The 18,610-nt window shown below is 47.8% G+C and overlaps 1 protein-coding gene across 4 annotated transcripts in view; it reads right to left on the bottom strand.

The window, feature by feature from the left end:
• The window catches only part of KMT2B (lysine methyltransferase 2B), a 1,990,704-nt gene that overhangs the window by 888,807 nt on the left and 1,083,287 nt on the right, over positions 1-18,610 (bottom strand). For all 4 annotated transcript variants that reach the window (XM_069604859.1, XM_069604860.1, XM_069604861.1 and 1 more), the window contains one exon: positions 1,629-1,702. In XM_069604859.1, coding sequence (XP_069460960.1) covers positions 1,629-1,702 — 74 coding nt within the window. The remainder of the gene's footprint in view (positions 1-1,628; positions 1,703-18,610) is intronic.

Here is an 18,610-nt window from a genome sequence, read left to right as displayed (position 1 = left end):
GATCTCAAAAGCACCGGGAATTTAAATATTCCATGCTTAGGTTTTACTCACCTAGTATAACTTGTCACAAAAGTAGTTCTAGGTTTTTACAGTACCTAGTATAAGTGTTCCACCATTCACAAAACGTATACTGTCCAGTTGATTCTTTATATGATTTGTTACTGAGCATCACGGTACAACTGGTAGGGTCTACTCTCCTTGAATTACTGAATATAATCTGAAAGTAACCATTGGTTTTTAGTCCCCAAGAATAGGTGCGATCTATACTAGATTTATCTGGGCCTACTTGTATTTAAATAAAGCCTTTATTTTCTACAATACATTCGTGTTTCAGTGTTTTTGGGCCATTTGTATTACAATACCATTTGTAATTATTCTACAGCCCTCTCTCCCTCCCAAGATAAGCCTGGCTGCTCTGTCTAAGCTACCATGAACTCAGGTGGTACAGCCTTATACTAAGAGTGGAGTATTGTATTGCCTCAGTTGAATGGTTTTACTAAGCCCTTAGCTGGACTTCAGAAAAGCTGGCCCTAAATATTAACAATGGTTTTGTATTTCAAAAGGCCTCTGTAAGAGACCCATGAAAGTACATTTTCACGAACTTTCAGCACTCCACGGTAATTAGGATTGGACCCAGTGTAGGAAGACATGTACCCTCGGGTCTTTAATCCTCAAATGAGTGGAATTAGAGGCTGGGTCCCAATAGAAACACATTCAGCTCTAGCTCACTCACCAACAGCAGAAGATGAACCAATATATCTGGCAAAGCACTCACTCACCCCCATGGTGATAAATTCACCTGCCTCCCACCACTGCTACTGTGAGGGGCCGGGAATACAAAGCATGCCATTGCATCCGCCTGGGGATATAAATAAACATCCTATTTTAAAATATTAGAGAAGTCGATAGGTTAGATCTATTTCTGTGGCATGAACGCAGTGCTTTATTTGTGGGGGTTCTTGCCAGGGCTCATGCCAGGAACTTATTTCTGAGCCCCAGCACTTACGGGCTCAGACTAGTAATGATAGCCAGAGCATCCATCAACCCCAATAAGCAAGTGTGAGCTGTAGTTTAACCCCAAATTGGTTGACACACTGGGGAGCAGCTTTGGGTGGTGGCAGGCATGGTGGGGAACTGCCTGCCCACTTTGTCACAAGTGTGCTAGAAAATATTTGGGCCCTGGCACCAATATTCTTACAAATTAAGCACTGCATGAATGGGATGACTACATGCCAAAGATGGTCATGTCTTTGCCGACACAAGACTAACTCCCTTTCAAACTCTATGCTCGCACTTTTAAAGAACCCAGATTAATGATCCCATCATTGACAAGGAGACTGAAATACACAAAGCCAAGCCATGCACATACAAAATCAGTACTTGCACAAATTAAGGTTAATAAATTAAAAGCACATTGCTCACAGAAGTGGGACAGCAGGTCAATCAGAAAGAATACAAGCAGAGCACAAATGGCCCCAAGGAAGGAAGACACAGATAATATACCTGTGCATCAAAACAGCATGAGGGCCGTGAACTCAAAACAGCAAGGAATGTAGTGCACAATAAGAAAATAATGGTTCAGTGAATAGAATATCACACATGACACCACTGAGGTGCACTGCACTCACTTTGGAATGGACTTGCTTCTTTGCCACATCTTTGCATCTTGAGATTGAAACCAGGTGAATTGTTTCTCCATTAACTGTAAAGAAAAAGGGTGGCAAATTGTTAAACATCTGGCCAGGTAATGTACATGAATTCCGCATAAGTTACAGCGTACAAAATGTACTGCACTGCTCAAGATTAAATAAGTAAGAGCTACAAGCAGCTCCTGGGTATCCAGCAGTAACCAGGCACAAGTAGCCAACAACGGGCTATGAGGATCTAGTATATAACGTTACACAAGGAATACGTTACTTAACTGTAACTCCTGTTCTCCAGCATTGGTATCTTTCAAGGATTCACATGCTCTTGAAAATTCCCTGGGAATCCTCAATAACATTAAAGCAGTTTACCGTTACATATTCAAACTGCTTGTCACTTTAGTGCTCTATTAGAGTCATTTTGGGCCATGCTACCCACAGCCAAAACAGACAGCTCCCCTTAGCTCCACTCCTGGTGACCCCATCTTCTGATTTGGCAGCGCACGTTATGTGGCAGTATAAGCCAAGAGGGGTAGGATGGAAGGCCACATTTGAAACCATGTAAGACACCAATGCTGGCGAACAGGATTTACATGTAAGTAACTTGGCCTTCTCAAGCATTGTATCTTTCAAGTATTCACATGCTATTGAATATGATTATACAGCAGTACATACACACAACCAAAATGGGCAGAGGCAGAGCTCAACAAAAGTAATCAACTCGCACCATGCAAACAGGATGCGAAGCACTGCTTGCACTCGGGACTCCTCTCTTCAATCCCTATTGATGCAAGAACTTGTGGATTAACTGTAGCTGTCTAGCAGGCGAACAATGGACAGGAACGCCATAGCAGAAGCCACAGCTCTCATTGAGTGGGCTCTTGGTCTTCCTGGAAAGGGGCTGTGGGCCAGAAGATGACAGTGGGAAATGCAGGCAGACTGCCACCACACAATGGAAGACACTGAAAGGGCATTACCCTTGCCAACAGGTCCAAAGGCAACAAACAACTGTGATGCCTTTGGGAACTCCTTTGTGTGAGCCACATAGAACTTTTAGGTTTGGATGACATCGAGAGAGTGCAAGGATCGCTCTGCCAGAAACAAAGGAGAGCCAAAGAACACATGCAGAATTAATGGTTCATTAAGGTGGAATTCGGTGGAAGGAAGTGTTTGTACGCAGAACCACCTAATACTGGTGAAAACTCAAGTAGGGAGTTTTGCAAGAGAGGGGCTTGTAGTCTGGCTGACAGAATGCCAACTAGGAACAGTCTTCCAGGAAAGAAACTTCAAAGAGGCTCTGTGTACAGGCTTGAAACGAGGGCCCGTTAGCTTCAAGAGGAGTACATTGAGTTCCCAAGCTGGAGCAGGGGTTCCAACAGGGGGGAAAACACAAAAAACAGTCCCTTTGAGGAATTTCTTAACCAATCTATGCGACCACGGAGAAGGCTGACCGGAGGTATGTGTTGTTCGGTTACATTATCATTTTTATGCTAAGTCTCACTCAACTGTGAGACCCCTCAGCATTTTTTGTTGGATGTGTGCATTATATCTCTATGTTCCTAAGTGAGTGGGAATCTTTTTCCCCACTCTCACTTTCTTCAACTTTTTACAGGTGTCCTTTTTATGAATCTCCATACTTTACTTTTGGAATTATACTTTCCTATAACTTTTTGGGCATCTGTATTTTTCTATTGCAGCACACAACACTTTCTGTGCAGTGTTGCTGCGGTGCCCATTGGGCTTCCCTTTTTATTTTTTCTTAGGTTCCTTGTGTGATCTACTGTTCCCAAGGATAGAAGGATCATTTGTATCCTTTCTAATACCCCCATTGTGAGATCAGCACACCCCACCTTAGGTGGGTTGCTGAGGAGATGTATAGTTTCCCCTTTCTCAATGCTCCTGTAACATTTATGTTACAGTGACAAGCTTACAATTATGGCTGATGGCAGTGGATGTGTTCTACCGACTTGTCAAGCCAGCAGCGGTAATGCACAGAAGGGTCACCATTCATCTAGAATGGTGACATTACTTTTTTGCTATTTTTTTGTGTGCTTATGCTTTCTTGGTCCACCTTGGTCTACCGTCCTGGGAGGGGAAGGTCCCGATTTAATTTTCTGTCTTCGGCAGGAACCCTTTGTGTTGCCCGCTGAGGTTCCAGAGTGTCTGACGACAGGAAACGAGGGAGGAGCCAGAAACTCATCAGCCCTTTGTCTTCTGGCCTGTCTGCTTGGAACCAGCCCTAACTGGGAGGCTGCCTGTCCTAAAAGGACAGCCACCCCCAAATGTTTGAATGTAGCATGTAAGCAGACTGCTAGGTTCCTGGATAAATAAATGGCCCGTATCTTGAGGCTGAAGACAAGTTGACCACTGGAGCTGAATCCGATGAAGAGAAGTCGGCTGTAGCTGATTCCAGCGACTGGAGAGGCCTGCTGTGTAACCGTTGCCTGTGCTGATCACTTCTTTCATACGATCTGGGAGTCCCAAATACTATTTTGACCCTTGGACCAGTGGGACCAATCGTCATAAGACCTGCATTGCGAGCCATCTCGCAACGAGGTGTGACCTTTCTGGGCTTCAAACCACCAATATCCTGGGACCTCGAGGCTGAGTGGTCTGCAACACCTTTCCATGACTGTATCTTGCTGAAACTTCGGTGGACTCCTGTTGGACTTCCAGAAGCAAGATTCCACTCCTCAAATCCACAGAGCCGTGAGAAGCAGAGTTTGCTGGGAGCCTATTCTGTTGACTGCTGCTGCAAGTTCCCATCAAGGGTATGTTCTTTCGTCACCACGGCCAAGAATCCGGAGACAGGGTCCTGTGCTGCTGCATTGTCAAAGTGCCCGTCTGCAAGCTCATCTTTGCTGCTGAGGTACTGAGTGGCTGGTGGTAATACTTACCTAGTCTTGTGTCGCTAGGGTGGTGATTCGTGTGTTTTCCCATACGGTTCGCCAGGCCCAATGCTGAAATGCATCTAGAGAGCCTTCTACAAAGTCCCTGAACACTTTCTACTAACTCTAAAGTCTGTACTTACTTGTTGGATGAGAAATCACCAGGAACTCTCGACTTTGCTGCATCTGTGCTTATCCAGACCTGCCTACTCTGGACCACTGGACAGCCAGTGTCCCCTTTCTGGCTCCAAGATCACTCATGCCCTTGAATAGGGAAGGACTTCTAAAGTATAAGGCCTCGGACTAGAAAATAAAACAAGCGTGTTACAAAGTACTTACTTGCTATGTGTTAGTGCTGTACCCCATTATCTCCGAAATAGACGTTAGAAATTGTTACAAAGGTTTAACTTACCTGTGAATTGCTTAGTGAGATTCTGAAAAGTAAACCAAGTTATTTAATTACCTTTGAATTGTGTTCCAATATTCTAGAAAGTGACAGAGTTGATATTACTGAATTATTCTTGAAACTGAATAAGTGTAACAGTGGATTACCAATACAGTTCTAGTCACCTTGAATAGCAAACTGCCATTCTCAATGTGCAATACTGAGTTCTTACTTACCTTTCAAGTGCATACTGACATTCTGAAAAGTAATTCATAAGTTATTGCTTACCTTGAATTGTGTTCCACTAGTCTAAAAAGTGATGTGGGCAACTGTCATTCCTGAAAGAAGAATAAGTTACATAGGTTGCAAGCTACTTATTTGTAACATTCTTGTTATTACTATATTATTCCTGAAACTGAATAGAGTAGAACAAGTTACTTTCTTACCTGGTAACGTTCTTTCGATGGGATGGTCCGACGACGTATTCCATATCTATGACATGTAATCACCACAGCTGTGCTGCTTCGGAAACTTTTTTCGGCATCTGCGTCGATGACGTCGATGCGCCGTCGTCAAGGACCTCCTCCGACGTCCAACGTCATCCGATGCGATAAGTAGGACGCACGACGCCCGTAGCCTCAGTTGTAGTTTTTTCCCCCAGAACGTGTGACATTAGTCAACTGCCAGTCAGACACAAAGCCTTGCGGAATGTAAGATGCAATCGCAAAAGAAATTCTGCAGCGGGGCAGGGAGGGAGCGATATGGAATACGTCGTCGGCCCATCCCATCGAAAGAACGTTACCAGGTAAGAAAGTAACTTGTTCTTTGAGGGGATTGGGTCCTCCAACGTATTCCATATCTATGACAGACTCCCAAAGCAGTACCAGAGCAAGGAGGAGGGAAAGAATTTAGAATGAAAATTTAGAATTGCCAATCAAATAGCAGAGCAAAGGACCGCCTTGCCAAAGGCCAGATCCTGTCCTCGGATGGAATCGAGGGAATAGTGACGTACAAATGTATGTACTGAAGCCCAGGTGGCTGCATCACAGATGTTGCGAAGAGGAACACCCCTCTGCAGGGCAGTAGATGCAGCCATACCCCTGGTAGAATGGGCCTGCAAGCCAGCCGGTGGGTCCTTACCCGCCAAGCGGTAACACTCCGAGATGGCCAAAATAATCCAGCGAGACAGTCTGTTTCGTCACAGCTTGTCCCAAACGCTTTCCAGCGTAACCAATAAAGAGTTGATCGTCCACTCTGACCCGAGACATGCGTGAAACATAAAAGCTTAATGCTCTCCTAAGATCAGGGCTTTGGAACATCTCCACTTCCTTACCAGGATGCGGATGAGGATAGAATGCCGGAAGAACAACCTTCTGGGCCAAATGAAATTCCGTCACTACCTTCGGAAGAAAAGAAGAACGAACTCCAAGGACAACCCTGTCCTTGTGAAATACAGTGAAGGGTGGCTTAACTGAAAGTGCCTGTAACTCATTTACTCTGCAAGCGGAAGTAGCCGCAACTAAAAACACAGTTTTCAGAGTTAGCAGCCTCAAAGGGCAAGAATGTAAAGGCTCAAATGGAGCACCCATAAGAAACTTAAGAACAAGGTTTAAATCCCAACCGGGCACCAGGAAAGGTGACGGAGGGAATACATTAGTGAGCCCTTTCAGAAACTGTGAAATTAAAGGGATTTTAAAGTAGGAACACTCTTCAGACGAGTGCTTAAAGATGGACAGCGCCGCCAGGTAACCTTTAATGGTACCCACTTGCAAGCCCTTGTGGGCCAAAGAAAGTAAAAAGGACAGAACCCTGGGGATGTCACATGCAAAAGGATCCACATTCTGAACTCTGCACCAGACGCCAACGTCAACTGTACAGAGACTTCGTTGCTGGCCTTCGGGCCGAGAGCAACACCTCCATCACGTCTTCAGGGAGGTCCCAATCCTTATACCTCAACCTTTCAGAAGCCAAGCGTGAAGGTTGAGGGATCTGACCTCTGGATGGAGAACCTGACCCCCCTCCCGTGAGAGCAGATCGTCTCGGTAGGGAAGACGACGTGGAGGGCAGATGGACAAGTCGAGAAGGTCCGGGTACCACGTCCTCCGAGCCCACGCCGGAGCAATGAGGATCATCCGGGAACCGAACTTCCGTAACCTCCGCAGCACTTGCGGGATGACGGGGACTGGAGGAAACGCGTTCAGCAGCGGGAATGACCACTCCACCACAAACGCGTCTCCTAAGGCTTCTTTTGGAGGAAATTCCAGCAAGCAGAACCTTTCGCACTTCCTGTTGACACTGGAGGCGAAGAGACCCACTTGAGGGGTCCCCCAAAGGGCGAAGATCTCCAGGAGAATCTCCTGAGCCAACTCCCACTCGTGAGAGATCGTACTCTGCCTGCTCAGAGCATCCACCGTCACGTTTTCGTCTCCGGCCAGATGAACTGCTGAGATCGAAACTTCCTGCTGGATGGCCCAGAACTCGAGCTGCATCGCCTCCCTGCACAGAGGAAGTGAACCTGACCCCCCCCCCCCTTTTTTGTTGAGGTAGTGCATGGCCACTGTGTTGTCCGTCAGGATCAGGACATACTTTCCTCGCACAGTCGGCAGAAAAGCCTTCAGGCTAACCGGACGGCCCTCAGCTCCAACAGATTGATATGGAGTCTGGACTCCGACAGAGACCAACGACCCCTGACTGTCAGCCCGTTGGCATGACCTCCCCATCCCGTGAGGGACGCATCCGTCACGATCGTCACCTCCGGCCAGGGAAGCCAAAATGGAGCCCCCTTCATCAAGTTGCCTTCGAAGGCCCACCACAGAAGGTCCCGGGCAACCGAATGCGGCACCTGAACCGGGTCCGACATCCTGCCGGAGGACCGCGACCATTGCATCTTGAGTGCCCACTGCAAAGATCTCATCCGCAGGCGAGCCTCTGGCACCAGAAGAATGCAGGATGCCATGAGGCCGAGCAACCTCAAGAACTCGAACGGTGGGAGCATCTGGGCATGCTGAAACTTGTGCACCATCTGCTGAATGTGAAAAGCCCTCACCTGGGGAGGAAAACACTGCCCCAAGGAAGTGTCTAGCACTGCTCCGATGTACTGGAGCCGCTGTGTTGGTGTCAAATGGGACTTCTTTAAATTGAGGGAGAAGCCCAGCCTGTGAAGGGAGTGGCAGGTGACGGACAGATGATCCAGGACTTGCTCGGGAGAGCTCCCCCTGATCAACCAATCGTCCAGGTAGGGGTAGACGTGAATCCCCCCTCCTTGCCTGAGATGCGCTGCCACCACCACCATGAGCTTGGTGAAAACCCTCGGGGCGGAGGTCAATCCGAACGGTAGGACCCGAAACTGAAAGTGCGAGTCGCCAACCGCGAACCTCAGGTACTTCTTGTGCTTGGGATGGATCGGCACATGGAAGTAAGCATCCTTGAGGTCGAGAGACACCAACCAGTCCTGAAGCTGAAGGTCCTGGAGGACTTGAGAGTAACCATCTTGAACTTGTCCTTCCTTAGGAGTTTGTTCAAACCGCATAAGTCCATGATAGGTCTCAATCCCCCGTCTTTCTTCGAAATCAAAAAATAAGGGGAATACCAGCCCTTGTTCCTCTCCGCTACAGGCACCAGTTCTATGGCGCCTTTCTCCAGCAGGGCTTGAATTTCCTGCGCAAGGAGCGGATCCGGACTCTGCAAAGAGAGGTTCCCCGCTGGATTGTCGCGAGGCCTGTGCCGAAAGGGAAGACAGTGGCCGTGGGTTATGATCTCCAGAACCCACACATTTGAAGTAATGGCACGCCACTCTACAAGATGCTGCGGCAGCCTTCCCCCAACCGGCGAACCATGGGACATGGCCTCATGACTGAGTGGTAGCGGCTGCAGCGTTACCTGAGGGCAAAGAGGCAACTGCCCGAGCGGCCTTGGCACCACGGGTACCCTGTCGTCCACCTCTGGTACCCCTGCGTTGGCCTCTTTGACTGCCAGCTCCTCTCGCTTTACTGAAGGACGAGTAATAGCGAAAGGAACCACCCCTCCATTGCTGTTCCCTAGGACGAAAAGGCGGAGGTTGGCGAACTGCAGCGCCCAACGACTTTGCTGCAGCTTTTGAGGTCTGCAACCTCTCAAGGCTCTCGTCAGCCTTGCTGCCAAAAAGGTGTTCACTGTCAAAGGGCATGTTGAGGAGCCGGGACTGCACATCAGGAGCAAACCCTGACTTCCGCAACCACGCAAACCTGCGTATCACGGTGCTCACCGCCATGGACCTGCTGACGCATTCAGCCAAGTCCAAACCCGACTGAACGGACTCACACATGGCATCCTTACCATCCTGGACCATAGCAAGGAAACCATCCCGTTCGTCCCCTTCGGGAATATGTTCAGCCGCTAACGCAAAACAGTTCCACAGAGTGTGTGTGAAACGAGACAAGGCACAAATGGAGTTGGCCGCCTGAAGCACCATACTACCAGAAGAAAACACTTTCTTCGTCCAGCCATCAAAACGTTTGTCGTCCCTATCAGGAGGGATGGAAGGGTAAGACGACTGCTCTGCCGGGGCCATGGCCGCCTGCACCACCAAACTCTGCGGAGTGGGGTGCCTGGTCAAGTAGCAGGGGTCGCTACTGGCTGGACGGTATTTTCGCGACAAGGACCTGCCCACCGCCGGGAGACTCTCCGGAGCAGTCCAAGCTGCCGCCACCCTTCTCTGTAAAGCCATATGGAACGGCAGTACCGGGTCAGTTGGGGGACCAACATCAAGGATGTCCGTGAGATCATCCTGCACAAACTCCCCTGGGGGAGCAGACCATCCCTAGTACTCGGAAACCCTAGCCATAAGGCGTCGGTACGAGGAATCGGCATGAGAGCCAGGCTCAGGCCTACAAAACTCCACCTCCGGAGAGGTGTCCAGCCCACTGGCATCATGCAGTGACTGCCTCAAATCGTCAAACTGACTATGGCCCGAGACAATTTCATCTGGAACCTGACTAGGAACCAGGCCATCAGAATCCTCATCCAACTCCGAAATATATTCCAGGTGGCGAAAAGAAGGCACCCGAGAGTGCTTGCTCTTAACCAGAGCCTTCCTAGGGGGTTCCCCCGTGCCACGGGCTACCTCTGACACCCCGGCCTCGAAAGGCGTCGAGGGCGTCGAGTGAATCGGCGCCGGCGTCGAGAGAACAGGCATCGGCGTCGAGTAAATCGGTGTCGACGTCAGATGCAGCGCCGCCAGCATCGACGGCGTCGACACAGTCCTCGAAGCCGGAGCTCCGAGCGTGTCCTTCGACGACCTGAGCGTCGACGGCTTCGACGACTTCTCCGGAGCCGGAGCCTCGAGAAAGCCTGTCGACGCCCTCGACGCCTCAGACGTAGATGTCTTCTTTGAAGACATCACAGGTGCACATGGTCAAGGCCGAGGAGTGGCGAGACCGACTCCTAGAAGGAGACCCACGAGACTTCCGACGATGACGCGGAGAGTCTCCTCTCGAATCATCTGTCGAAAGCCCCGCAGACTTCGACTTCCGGGGCTTGGACACCCAAGCTACCAACAACAACTTCTTACGTTCACGTAAGGCTTTGGACGTGAGTGACTGGCAGTCGATAGTCATCCGTGTCGTGGGCCTCCCCGAGGCACCAGAGGCAGGCGTCGTGCAAGTCTGTCACCGACATCTTGGACCCACACTCCCCGCACTTCTTGAAGCCCGGACGCAGGGTCGAAGACGAAGTAGAAGACATCTTCGCACGAAGGATTATCTCACAAAAACGAACAGGTTCGAAGAACCGAGAAGAACAGAACTCCAAAGAGTCGAGGCGTTAACCGAGATTCACGAAGCAACACGTTCGCGGAAAAAACGGAACTGAGGCTACGGGCGTCGTGCGTCCTACTTATCACATCGGATGACGTCGGAGGAGGTCCTCGACGACGCATCGATGTCATCGATGCAGGAAAAAGTTTCCGAAGCAGCACAGCTGTGGTGATTACATGTCATAGATATGGAATACGTCGGAGGACCCAATCCCCTCGAAACATAGCTTACTATCGATGGAGTCTGCTGACCTTGAATTACATACTGTCATTCTAAAAATGTACTAAAGTGGTTTTCCTACCCTTAAATAGCATTCTGCAGCTCTAAATAAGGTTTATACTTTGGTTTACATACCATAAGTATTGCGTTGGTTTTTATCATTTTGTTTGCGACTTATACTACTAATTACCTATCTAACATTCTCTTTGCCTAAGCGTATATAAAATAAATCATTATTTTTGCAATACACCAGTGTAGAAGTGTTTCTTTGAACCATATGTATGCTACACGTTCTTTGTACCTCTCTACAGCCCTCTCTCCCTTTAAAGCTAAGCCTGGTTGCTATGTAATTGCCACCATAATATCAGGTGGCCTTATACTAAGAGTTGGAGTTTCTGTATTGCCCAAGGTATAGTTTTATAAAGTCCCTTTGGGTGGACTTTAGAAAAACTGTCCCAACAGTGTGTAGCGCAAAATTGCTGCCAAATGCATCTCGATAGACTAGTGTGCCCAACTAGCTTTTGCAAAAGACAGGATGTATGGCAAAACAACTGCGGCCTGAACGTGCAATGGATCCAGGTGCTGAGTTGCACACCATGAGGAAGAATTTTCCGTTTTGTGCTAATTCCCTTTAACCTGAGAGACCCCCATCAATTTTGCTTAACTCTTGACTTTTTTGATTTTAAACTCCTGAGGGAGTGGAACTTTTTGCCACTCACTGATTCTTTATCTCTGAATCTAAATTATTATTTTTACTGTTTTATGGAGCCTGGTGGTAAACTCCATATGTTGAATACAGGGCTCTGCTTTTTAGTTTGACACCCAGCACCGTTGCTGAAATGTCCCTTCGACTTTTTGAAATGTTTAAACACATTTTCTTGCAAGAACTACAGTCCCCAAGTCTAGCAAGATTAAAGTTATCTCAATTACCCTTTTCTTTTGTTGGTCCAGCACACACCATTTTATGTGGGGTAATAGTGGGTTACACATTGTAACCCCTTCTCAGACTCCTCATGTAACTTTTTGTTACAACTGACTAACAGAAATGGCTGGTGGCAGTGGTTACTTTTTACTACCTTTTGTGCAGGTTACTAGTAGGCTGATTTCTCAGCTGCAGTACAGCACCCATGAGATCATTTTCTCAAAATGGCCCCAGCCTTCGTCTTTCAACATTTTCTGTTTGTCAGTTCCTTGTGGGCTTTCATTATATCCTTTGGAGTAGATTTGAGTCCTTTGTGAGTGTTGCCTTTGGCGGGCTTCGGCCCTGAAGCTCACCCAGGCTCCAGTGTGTCTGGGAAGGCAGAAAGCGAGGGAAGAGCCCGAAACAGCACTGTGATTTGTCTGTAGGTTAGGCCTGGCTGAAGCCAGTTCTAACTGGGCAGCTGGCTGTCCAGTATGCAGTGATAAAATCATGGCAAAAATGTTGCATGTAAAAGAAAACACGGCAAAAATGCTGTGGTTTGACCCGTTAAAGGTGTACCCCATTACACCATTTAAGGGGAGTGGGGGTTGCGGGGGTGTCCCCCGATCCTCTTAAATGGTATAAAGGGTACAGGGGCTGTAGGGGTGTCCCTCGCATCCTTTACATGGATTGCAGCGGCAAAAGCACTGCCTTTTTGCCGCAATATTGTGTGTCCACAGCCCTTTCTGCCGTGATTTTAACACATGGAACCGGCTGTCCTGAAGGACAGTCAACCCCCCCAGGTGATTGACAGCTCCAATAATGTAAATGACTGGGATCAAGCATAAAGGGAAGGATTTTGGGACCACAGGCTGAGTCGACCACTGGAACAAGGAATCTGAAGCCAAAGTGTAGCAAAGATGCCAGCAGCACCTTCCAGGACCACAAAAGCACTGGTTAAGCCGTCTAGCTGTACTGACCCCATATTCACAGACAGGGAAGACCCAATAAGGACGACTTCCTACCTTAGGCTAGGGGGACCAGCTAGCCTCAAGACCTTCATTTTGGGTCAGCACCCGACTTCCTGCGAATTTCCTTAGCTGCAGAATCCCAATACCTGGGGTAACTGGACCATTATCGAGTGCATCGTTTTTCAAAGATGGATTCCTGCTGAAACTTTGCAGGCATCTGTGTGGACCTCCAGAGGCAGGAATCCTTCACCAAAAGACCCCTTCACCAGTGTTCAGGACTGAGTAATTGGAGAGAATGCAACCAGTGATATTCGTGTCTTCCTGGCGCTAAGAAAAAGGTTAAAACCACAAAGAGCCGTTGGAGTGAGCTGAATCCATTGCTCCAGACCCCTTCTCCAGAGTGCTGCCGCAGAAGCCCGCCAGAGTCTCCCCCCCCCCCCCCTTTCGTCAGCATGACCAAGGAGCAGGAATCAGGGTCTGCAACATTGCAACTAGAAGGAAGCCAGCTACTGCAGTTTGTGAATCAGGTAGGCTCCCCTTGAGCTCTGGTGTTTCTTCAAGAACCACTTAGTGGTTAACTAACTTTTCCTATGAAGATCTTCAGCTTGTTGAACCTATTGGCTCTGGCAATGCTGGTTCCTCTGCAGGTTTTAATTGTGAAGACTTTTTGCTAAGAAACAGAAAGCCTATATCCCTCTGGGAGAGTATACTTTTTATTAACAGTATCTAGTTGTGTTCAACCTAAATTTGAAACTTTCCCCCAGCTCAATGTTGTCAAGGTGATATATGACAATGCATTACTTACCGTAAAAGCATTTCTGATGGTTGTATCTGCTTAGATTCACATGCTGTGCATAGTCCGACATCCAGTGGTCACTGCGGAGTATTGCATTTTGTTTTTCGTAGTCGAAAAGGGGACGTCGACGAGGCGTGTCTAACACTATCCCTATAGTGACGTGCAGTGAACCGACAATCCCTCACGCGTCGAGGTCCCTCTGTATTATTTCTGCCCTGAGGGAGCCTATTAGACGTGAGTGAGTACAGAAAAGAGAGCTATAGAAGAAAGTCTATGTTCCTTCCATCCGAGCGGGGAGGAAGGGTGGGCACATGTGAATCTAAGCAGATACAACCATCAGAAATGCTTTTACAGTAAGTAATGCATTGTCTTCTGATGTTTGTTAATCTGCTTAGAATCACATGCTGTGCATAGACTAGCGAGCAGTACCCGTAGTTGGAGGTGGGTTGTGAGAAGGAACAGTAGAGAAAAGATGTCTTAATACTGCTTGTCCCACCTGGGAATCAGATCTAGAGTGGCCATCTAGACAGTAGTGTTTTGTAAAGGTGTGAACAGAACTCCAGGTTGCTGCTTTGCAAATGGACTCAAGAGGGACATTTGCAATGAAAGCTATGGAAGCCGCGGTGCCTCGAGTGGAGTGTGCTCTTGGCTTGAAGGGTAGTTCTCTCTTAGCAAGAGTGTAACAGAGTGATGCATTGTACAATCCATCTAGAAATGGTGGATTTCGAAACTGCATCTCCTTCTCTTCCTGCTGACACAGATACAAAGAACTGATTAGTCTTTCTCAATGGTCTAGTTCTTTCCATATAAAACATCACTGCTCTGCGAACATCCAGTGTATGCAGGCTCTTCTCACCTAAGTTTGAAGGATTTTGAAAGAACGTTGGTAGTTCTATTGACTGGTTGACATGGAATTTAGAGATAAATTTTGGTGCAAACCTAGGATGTGTGCGTAGAACCACCTTATCCTTGTGAAATGTTACAAAGGGGTCTAGTACAGAGAGCGCTTGTAGTTCACTTACTCTCCTAATGGAGGTGATGGCTATTAGAAAAGCAGTCTTAAGAGTGAGGTCTTTAAGTGTTGCTTTGTGCATGGGTTCAAAGGGTGACCCATGAGCCTGGTTAGTACCACATTTAGGTCCCATCCGGGAGCGGGGTTAGCTATGGGAGGGTGGATCCTCTTCACTCCTTCCATGAAGGCTTTAATAACTGGGACTTTCCACCATGACACTAAGTTGGGGAAGTGGTGTATGCGGAAAGTGCAGCTAAATGGACTTTAATAGAGTTAAACACCAACCCTGAGTCTAGTAGTTGGTCCACTTCTTGAAGGATGGCGAGGTGTTCTGCCGACATGAGTCATCCCCTTGGGGGTCTGTACGTAGGGGAACTATTGAATTCTATACAGTAGCCGCGGGCTAGGATTGATAGTACCCAGCGGTCTGATGTTATACCCTCCCATGCTGGAAGAAAGGATGTTAACCGGCCCCCGACCGGCGAGGCACGGGAGGGGACCCAAATCTTTGAGTCATTTGGTGTTGGTGGCTTGGGAACCTCTAGTGGTGGGACCCCGACCTCTTCCCTTGCCACGACGTTGTCCTCTTTGGTTATATTGTCCGCTGGTGCCTTGGTTAGAGGGCCAGTTACCTGCAGAGTATTGTTGCTGATGTTGTTGCTGCTGGCGTTGGCCTCAAAAAAAATGTTTGTTGCCATAACCACGTTTGTTGGGAGGCCTTGAAATTTGATCTAGTGTCTTGATTGTGTCAAATTCCTCCTTTGCTGTTTCTAGTGCCTCATCCACCACCTTACCAAAGAGGTTTGCATCTTCTATAGGTTTGTTAATAAGAGATGCTTGTGTTTCAGGTTTAAAGCCTGAATTACGTAGCCATACATGGCGTTTGAGTAGGATTCCTTGGACTAGGAAACGCCCATCCGTCTTTGCAGCATCCAGAGTAATTTTAATGATGCTTTGGTTGACTAAGGTCCCTTCAGTCACCGTGGCTAGAAGGCGAGTACGTAGGGGTTCCGTACCTCCTCAATGTCCTTACGTAGTTTGCTCCATTGTGCATCTGCATAACTTGCCAGCAAAGAGGAGTTGTTGGCAATTCTTGCGGAAAAGGCAGCTGAGGCTGTAATCCTCTTTCCTAGGGCATACAATTTTTTACCCTCTTTATCTGGTGGTGCCTCGCTAGTTGACAGCGGGACCCCTGCTCTCTTCCTGGTATTTGTCACCACTAAGGAGTCTGGTACAGAGTGGCCCCTGATGTATAACGGGTCCGTGGAGAAGGAATAAATAATTTTTCTATCCTCGGGTTGACCCCTCTGATCAACGCAGGAGTGGATAGTGAAGGAATAATTCATCTCTTTACTGAGGCGAGGAGGGGAATGGTTTGGCCGACAGGGGGTTTCTCCTTAATGATCTTTTCGACAAAGTCGATGTCAGGAGAAGTTTCCCCAGTCTCAATCTCGAAATGCGCTGCTGCCTTGCGTAGGAGTGCATTAAAGGTAGATTGATCGTGTATATGTGATGTATTCCTAATAGGTGAGTCTTTGGGTGGGGACAGGTTTATGGCTTCAGGGTCTGAAAACGCTGATGGGGACTGCCAGGGCTGTGAAGCGCCTTCTTCTGGGTTTTATCCGAAGCCCCCATCACCCATATCCGGGTTGTCTTCAAAACCTTCCTCCTATAGGTTTTGTTCCCCTTCATTGTCTAAGAATTTGTCATCCTCCTGAAAGTGGGGGTTCTCTCCAGTGAGGTCATATAAATCTACATCCTCTTGTGGGGGAAGGGTGGGGCGGGTGAACAGCCTGGGGGTACTTGGCCCTGGGATCCTCCTGAGGTCCCTCTCTTGATCTCTTGGGTGTTGGAAGGTTCTGAGTCTCCATAAACCTCTCCATTTTGTCCATACAGAACTGGAGTCTCTCTAGGTTTTCTTGAGGTACCCTGGAGCGGTCATGGGGAGAAAAGGGAGGGCCTTCCGTTAGAAAACGCTTCGACCTATCCAATAACATCGAAGAGAGGTTCCCCTCGCCTTCTGAAAAGCCTTCTGGTAGGCCAGGAGTCCCTCTTGACGGAGTGGGTGGTTCCTGCCTTCCTTCTGACCTTTTCGGCATCTCCTGGGCCTTATGAGCGGTAACCGACGTCTCTTTCCCCGTCCGTCTCTGGCTATTGGTGGAAATAATCTGTGCCAGGCTCTCAACAACTAAACTGTCTGTCGAGTGTGCGTCGACGTTAAAGGCGTCACTTGCTCTATGCCGACGGGCGCTCCGACAGTGTGCGTCGTCTGGCGGTTTAGTGATAGCGCCCTTAACTGGGGGTAGCCCAGTCGCTAGTCACTTTTGCAGATGTGAGGGGGGCTTCAGACTCTTACGGTCTGAGGACGCCGCCGGTAGGACCTGCGTCTCCGTTGGCGCTAATACTCTTTGTCTTCGACGAGGAAGAGCCGTGGGTTGTGGGTTTATGGGAGTGTTTTCTGTGTGCGTCCTTGTCGCCGGGGGGTTCATCCCCATAAGCGGGGCATGAGCCGAGCTTGTCGGGGCTGGGGACAGACAAGGAGCGTGAACGCTCCTTAGAGAGGTCTACGACTTCCGAAACGGACGTCGGGTTGTCACATTCCTCGTCACTTTCGGTAGCGGCGGGTGAGGAATCAGACCTAGACATGGCATAGGCTGCCCACCTCTTTACCCTACGGTCTCTTAAAGTCTTCGGTTTAAGGAGCTGACAGGCGGCACAGCCGTCTTCTTTGTGGTCGAGAGGCAAGCAACGGTTACACCGTTTATGCTAGTCTTTCCAGGTAAATTTGCCTTTGCAACGCGGGCAAAACCTAAAGGGTGCCCTCTCCATAGCTGAGGAACAGATTGCATGTGACAAAAACCCGGAAGGAAAGGGAGGGGAAAGGCATTCTCAAAGAGAAACAATAAATGTCCCACGACCCCACTCTCCCTACTGTATTTGGCCGTCGAGGCCAGGCCACGTGTTCGTCGAACGCCGAACAACCTCCTCCGGCGAAGGCACCGTCGTCGGAGATCTTGATCGGCGGTGAACAGCTTTGCAGCTACGACGCCGAAGGAGGGATGTAAGTAATAATATAAGTTAAGGCCGAAAAAAGTTATTTGCAATGTCTCTCGAGGAGCTCTGTGTATAGGCGACCAATATCTGAGTGGAAAAAAACAATCTGAGGGACCTCGACGCGTGAGGTATTGTGGGTACACTGCATGTCACTATAGGGATAGTGTTACAGACACGCCTTGTCGACGTCCCCTTTTCGACTACGAAAAACAAAATTCAATACTCTGCAGTGACCACTGGATGTCGGACTATGCACAGCATGTGATTCTAAGCAGATTAACAAACATCAGAAATATATATATAAGTGCTTATACTGGCCTTAATTGACAACAGTCTGTGAGCTGGATATGTAAATTATTACTCACCTGCATTATTGTTTCTTATATTAATTGATTCCATTTCACATTGAATGTTATTAGTAGTTGCTGCATTAACAGTAACAACTTGTCAACACAGCGATCAGAAGCTTAAATAATTATCAGAGCATCAAAAAAATGTTACAACAAAAAATAAATGAGCACAGGTAAAACCAAAACAATGTGAAGATAACCAATATGCAATTAATAATAATCTGACCAAAATAAGCAAAATGGTTTATAGTGAATATGTCGAATGACATTTTTTCTAATGCCATTATGGCGAGAAAAAAAATGCTGAAAATAAATTATTTTTTTTTGTTAGTTTTTTTAATGGGGGGGTTCCCCCAACCCCGTTTCTTTTTTATTTACACTTTATTTTTACTAGCTATACCAAAAAAACATACAAATAAAAAAAAACATTCAACTTTTTTTCCCCCGCATAATTTTTTTCGACATAATGTCATTCGAAAAAATGTTTGACATTTTAATTGGATACCAAGCAAAATATTATATACAAATACACAAAAAACAAAACAAGTCAAACAATTAATCCCCCATCAAATAATACCCCCCAAAACAGATTTAAATAA

Source organism: Ambystoma mexicanum, chromosome 1p (genome assembly GCF_040938575.1).
Source record: "Ambystoma mexicanum isolate Mex_15411 chromosome 1p, UKY_AmexF1_1, whole genome shotgun sequence".
Taxonomy (NCBI): Eukaryota; Metazoa; Chordata; class Amphibia; order Caudata; family Ambystomatidae; genus Ambystoma; species Ambystoma mexicanum.
Note: the sequence above shows the minus strand (reverse complement) of the source record. Positions and strands in the feature narration are given on the sequence as shown.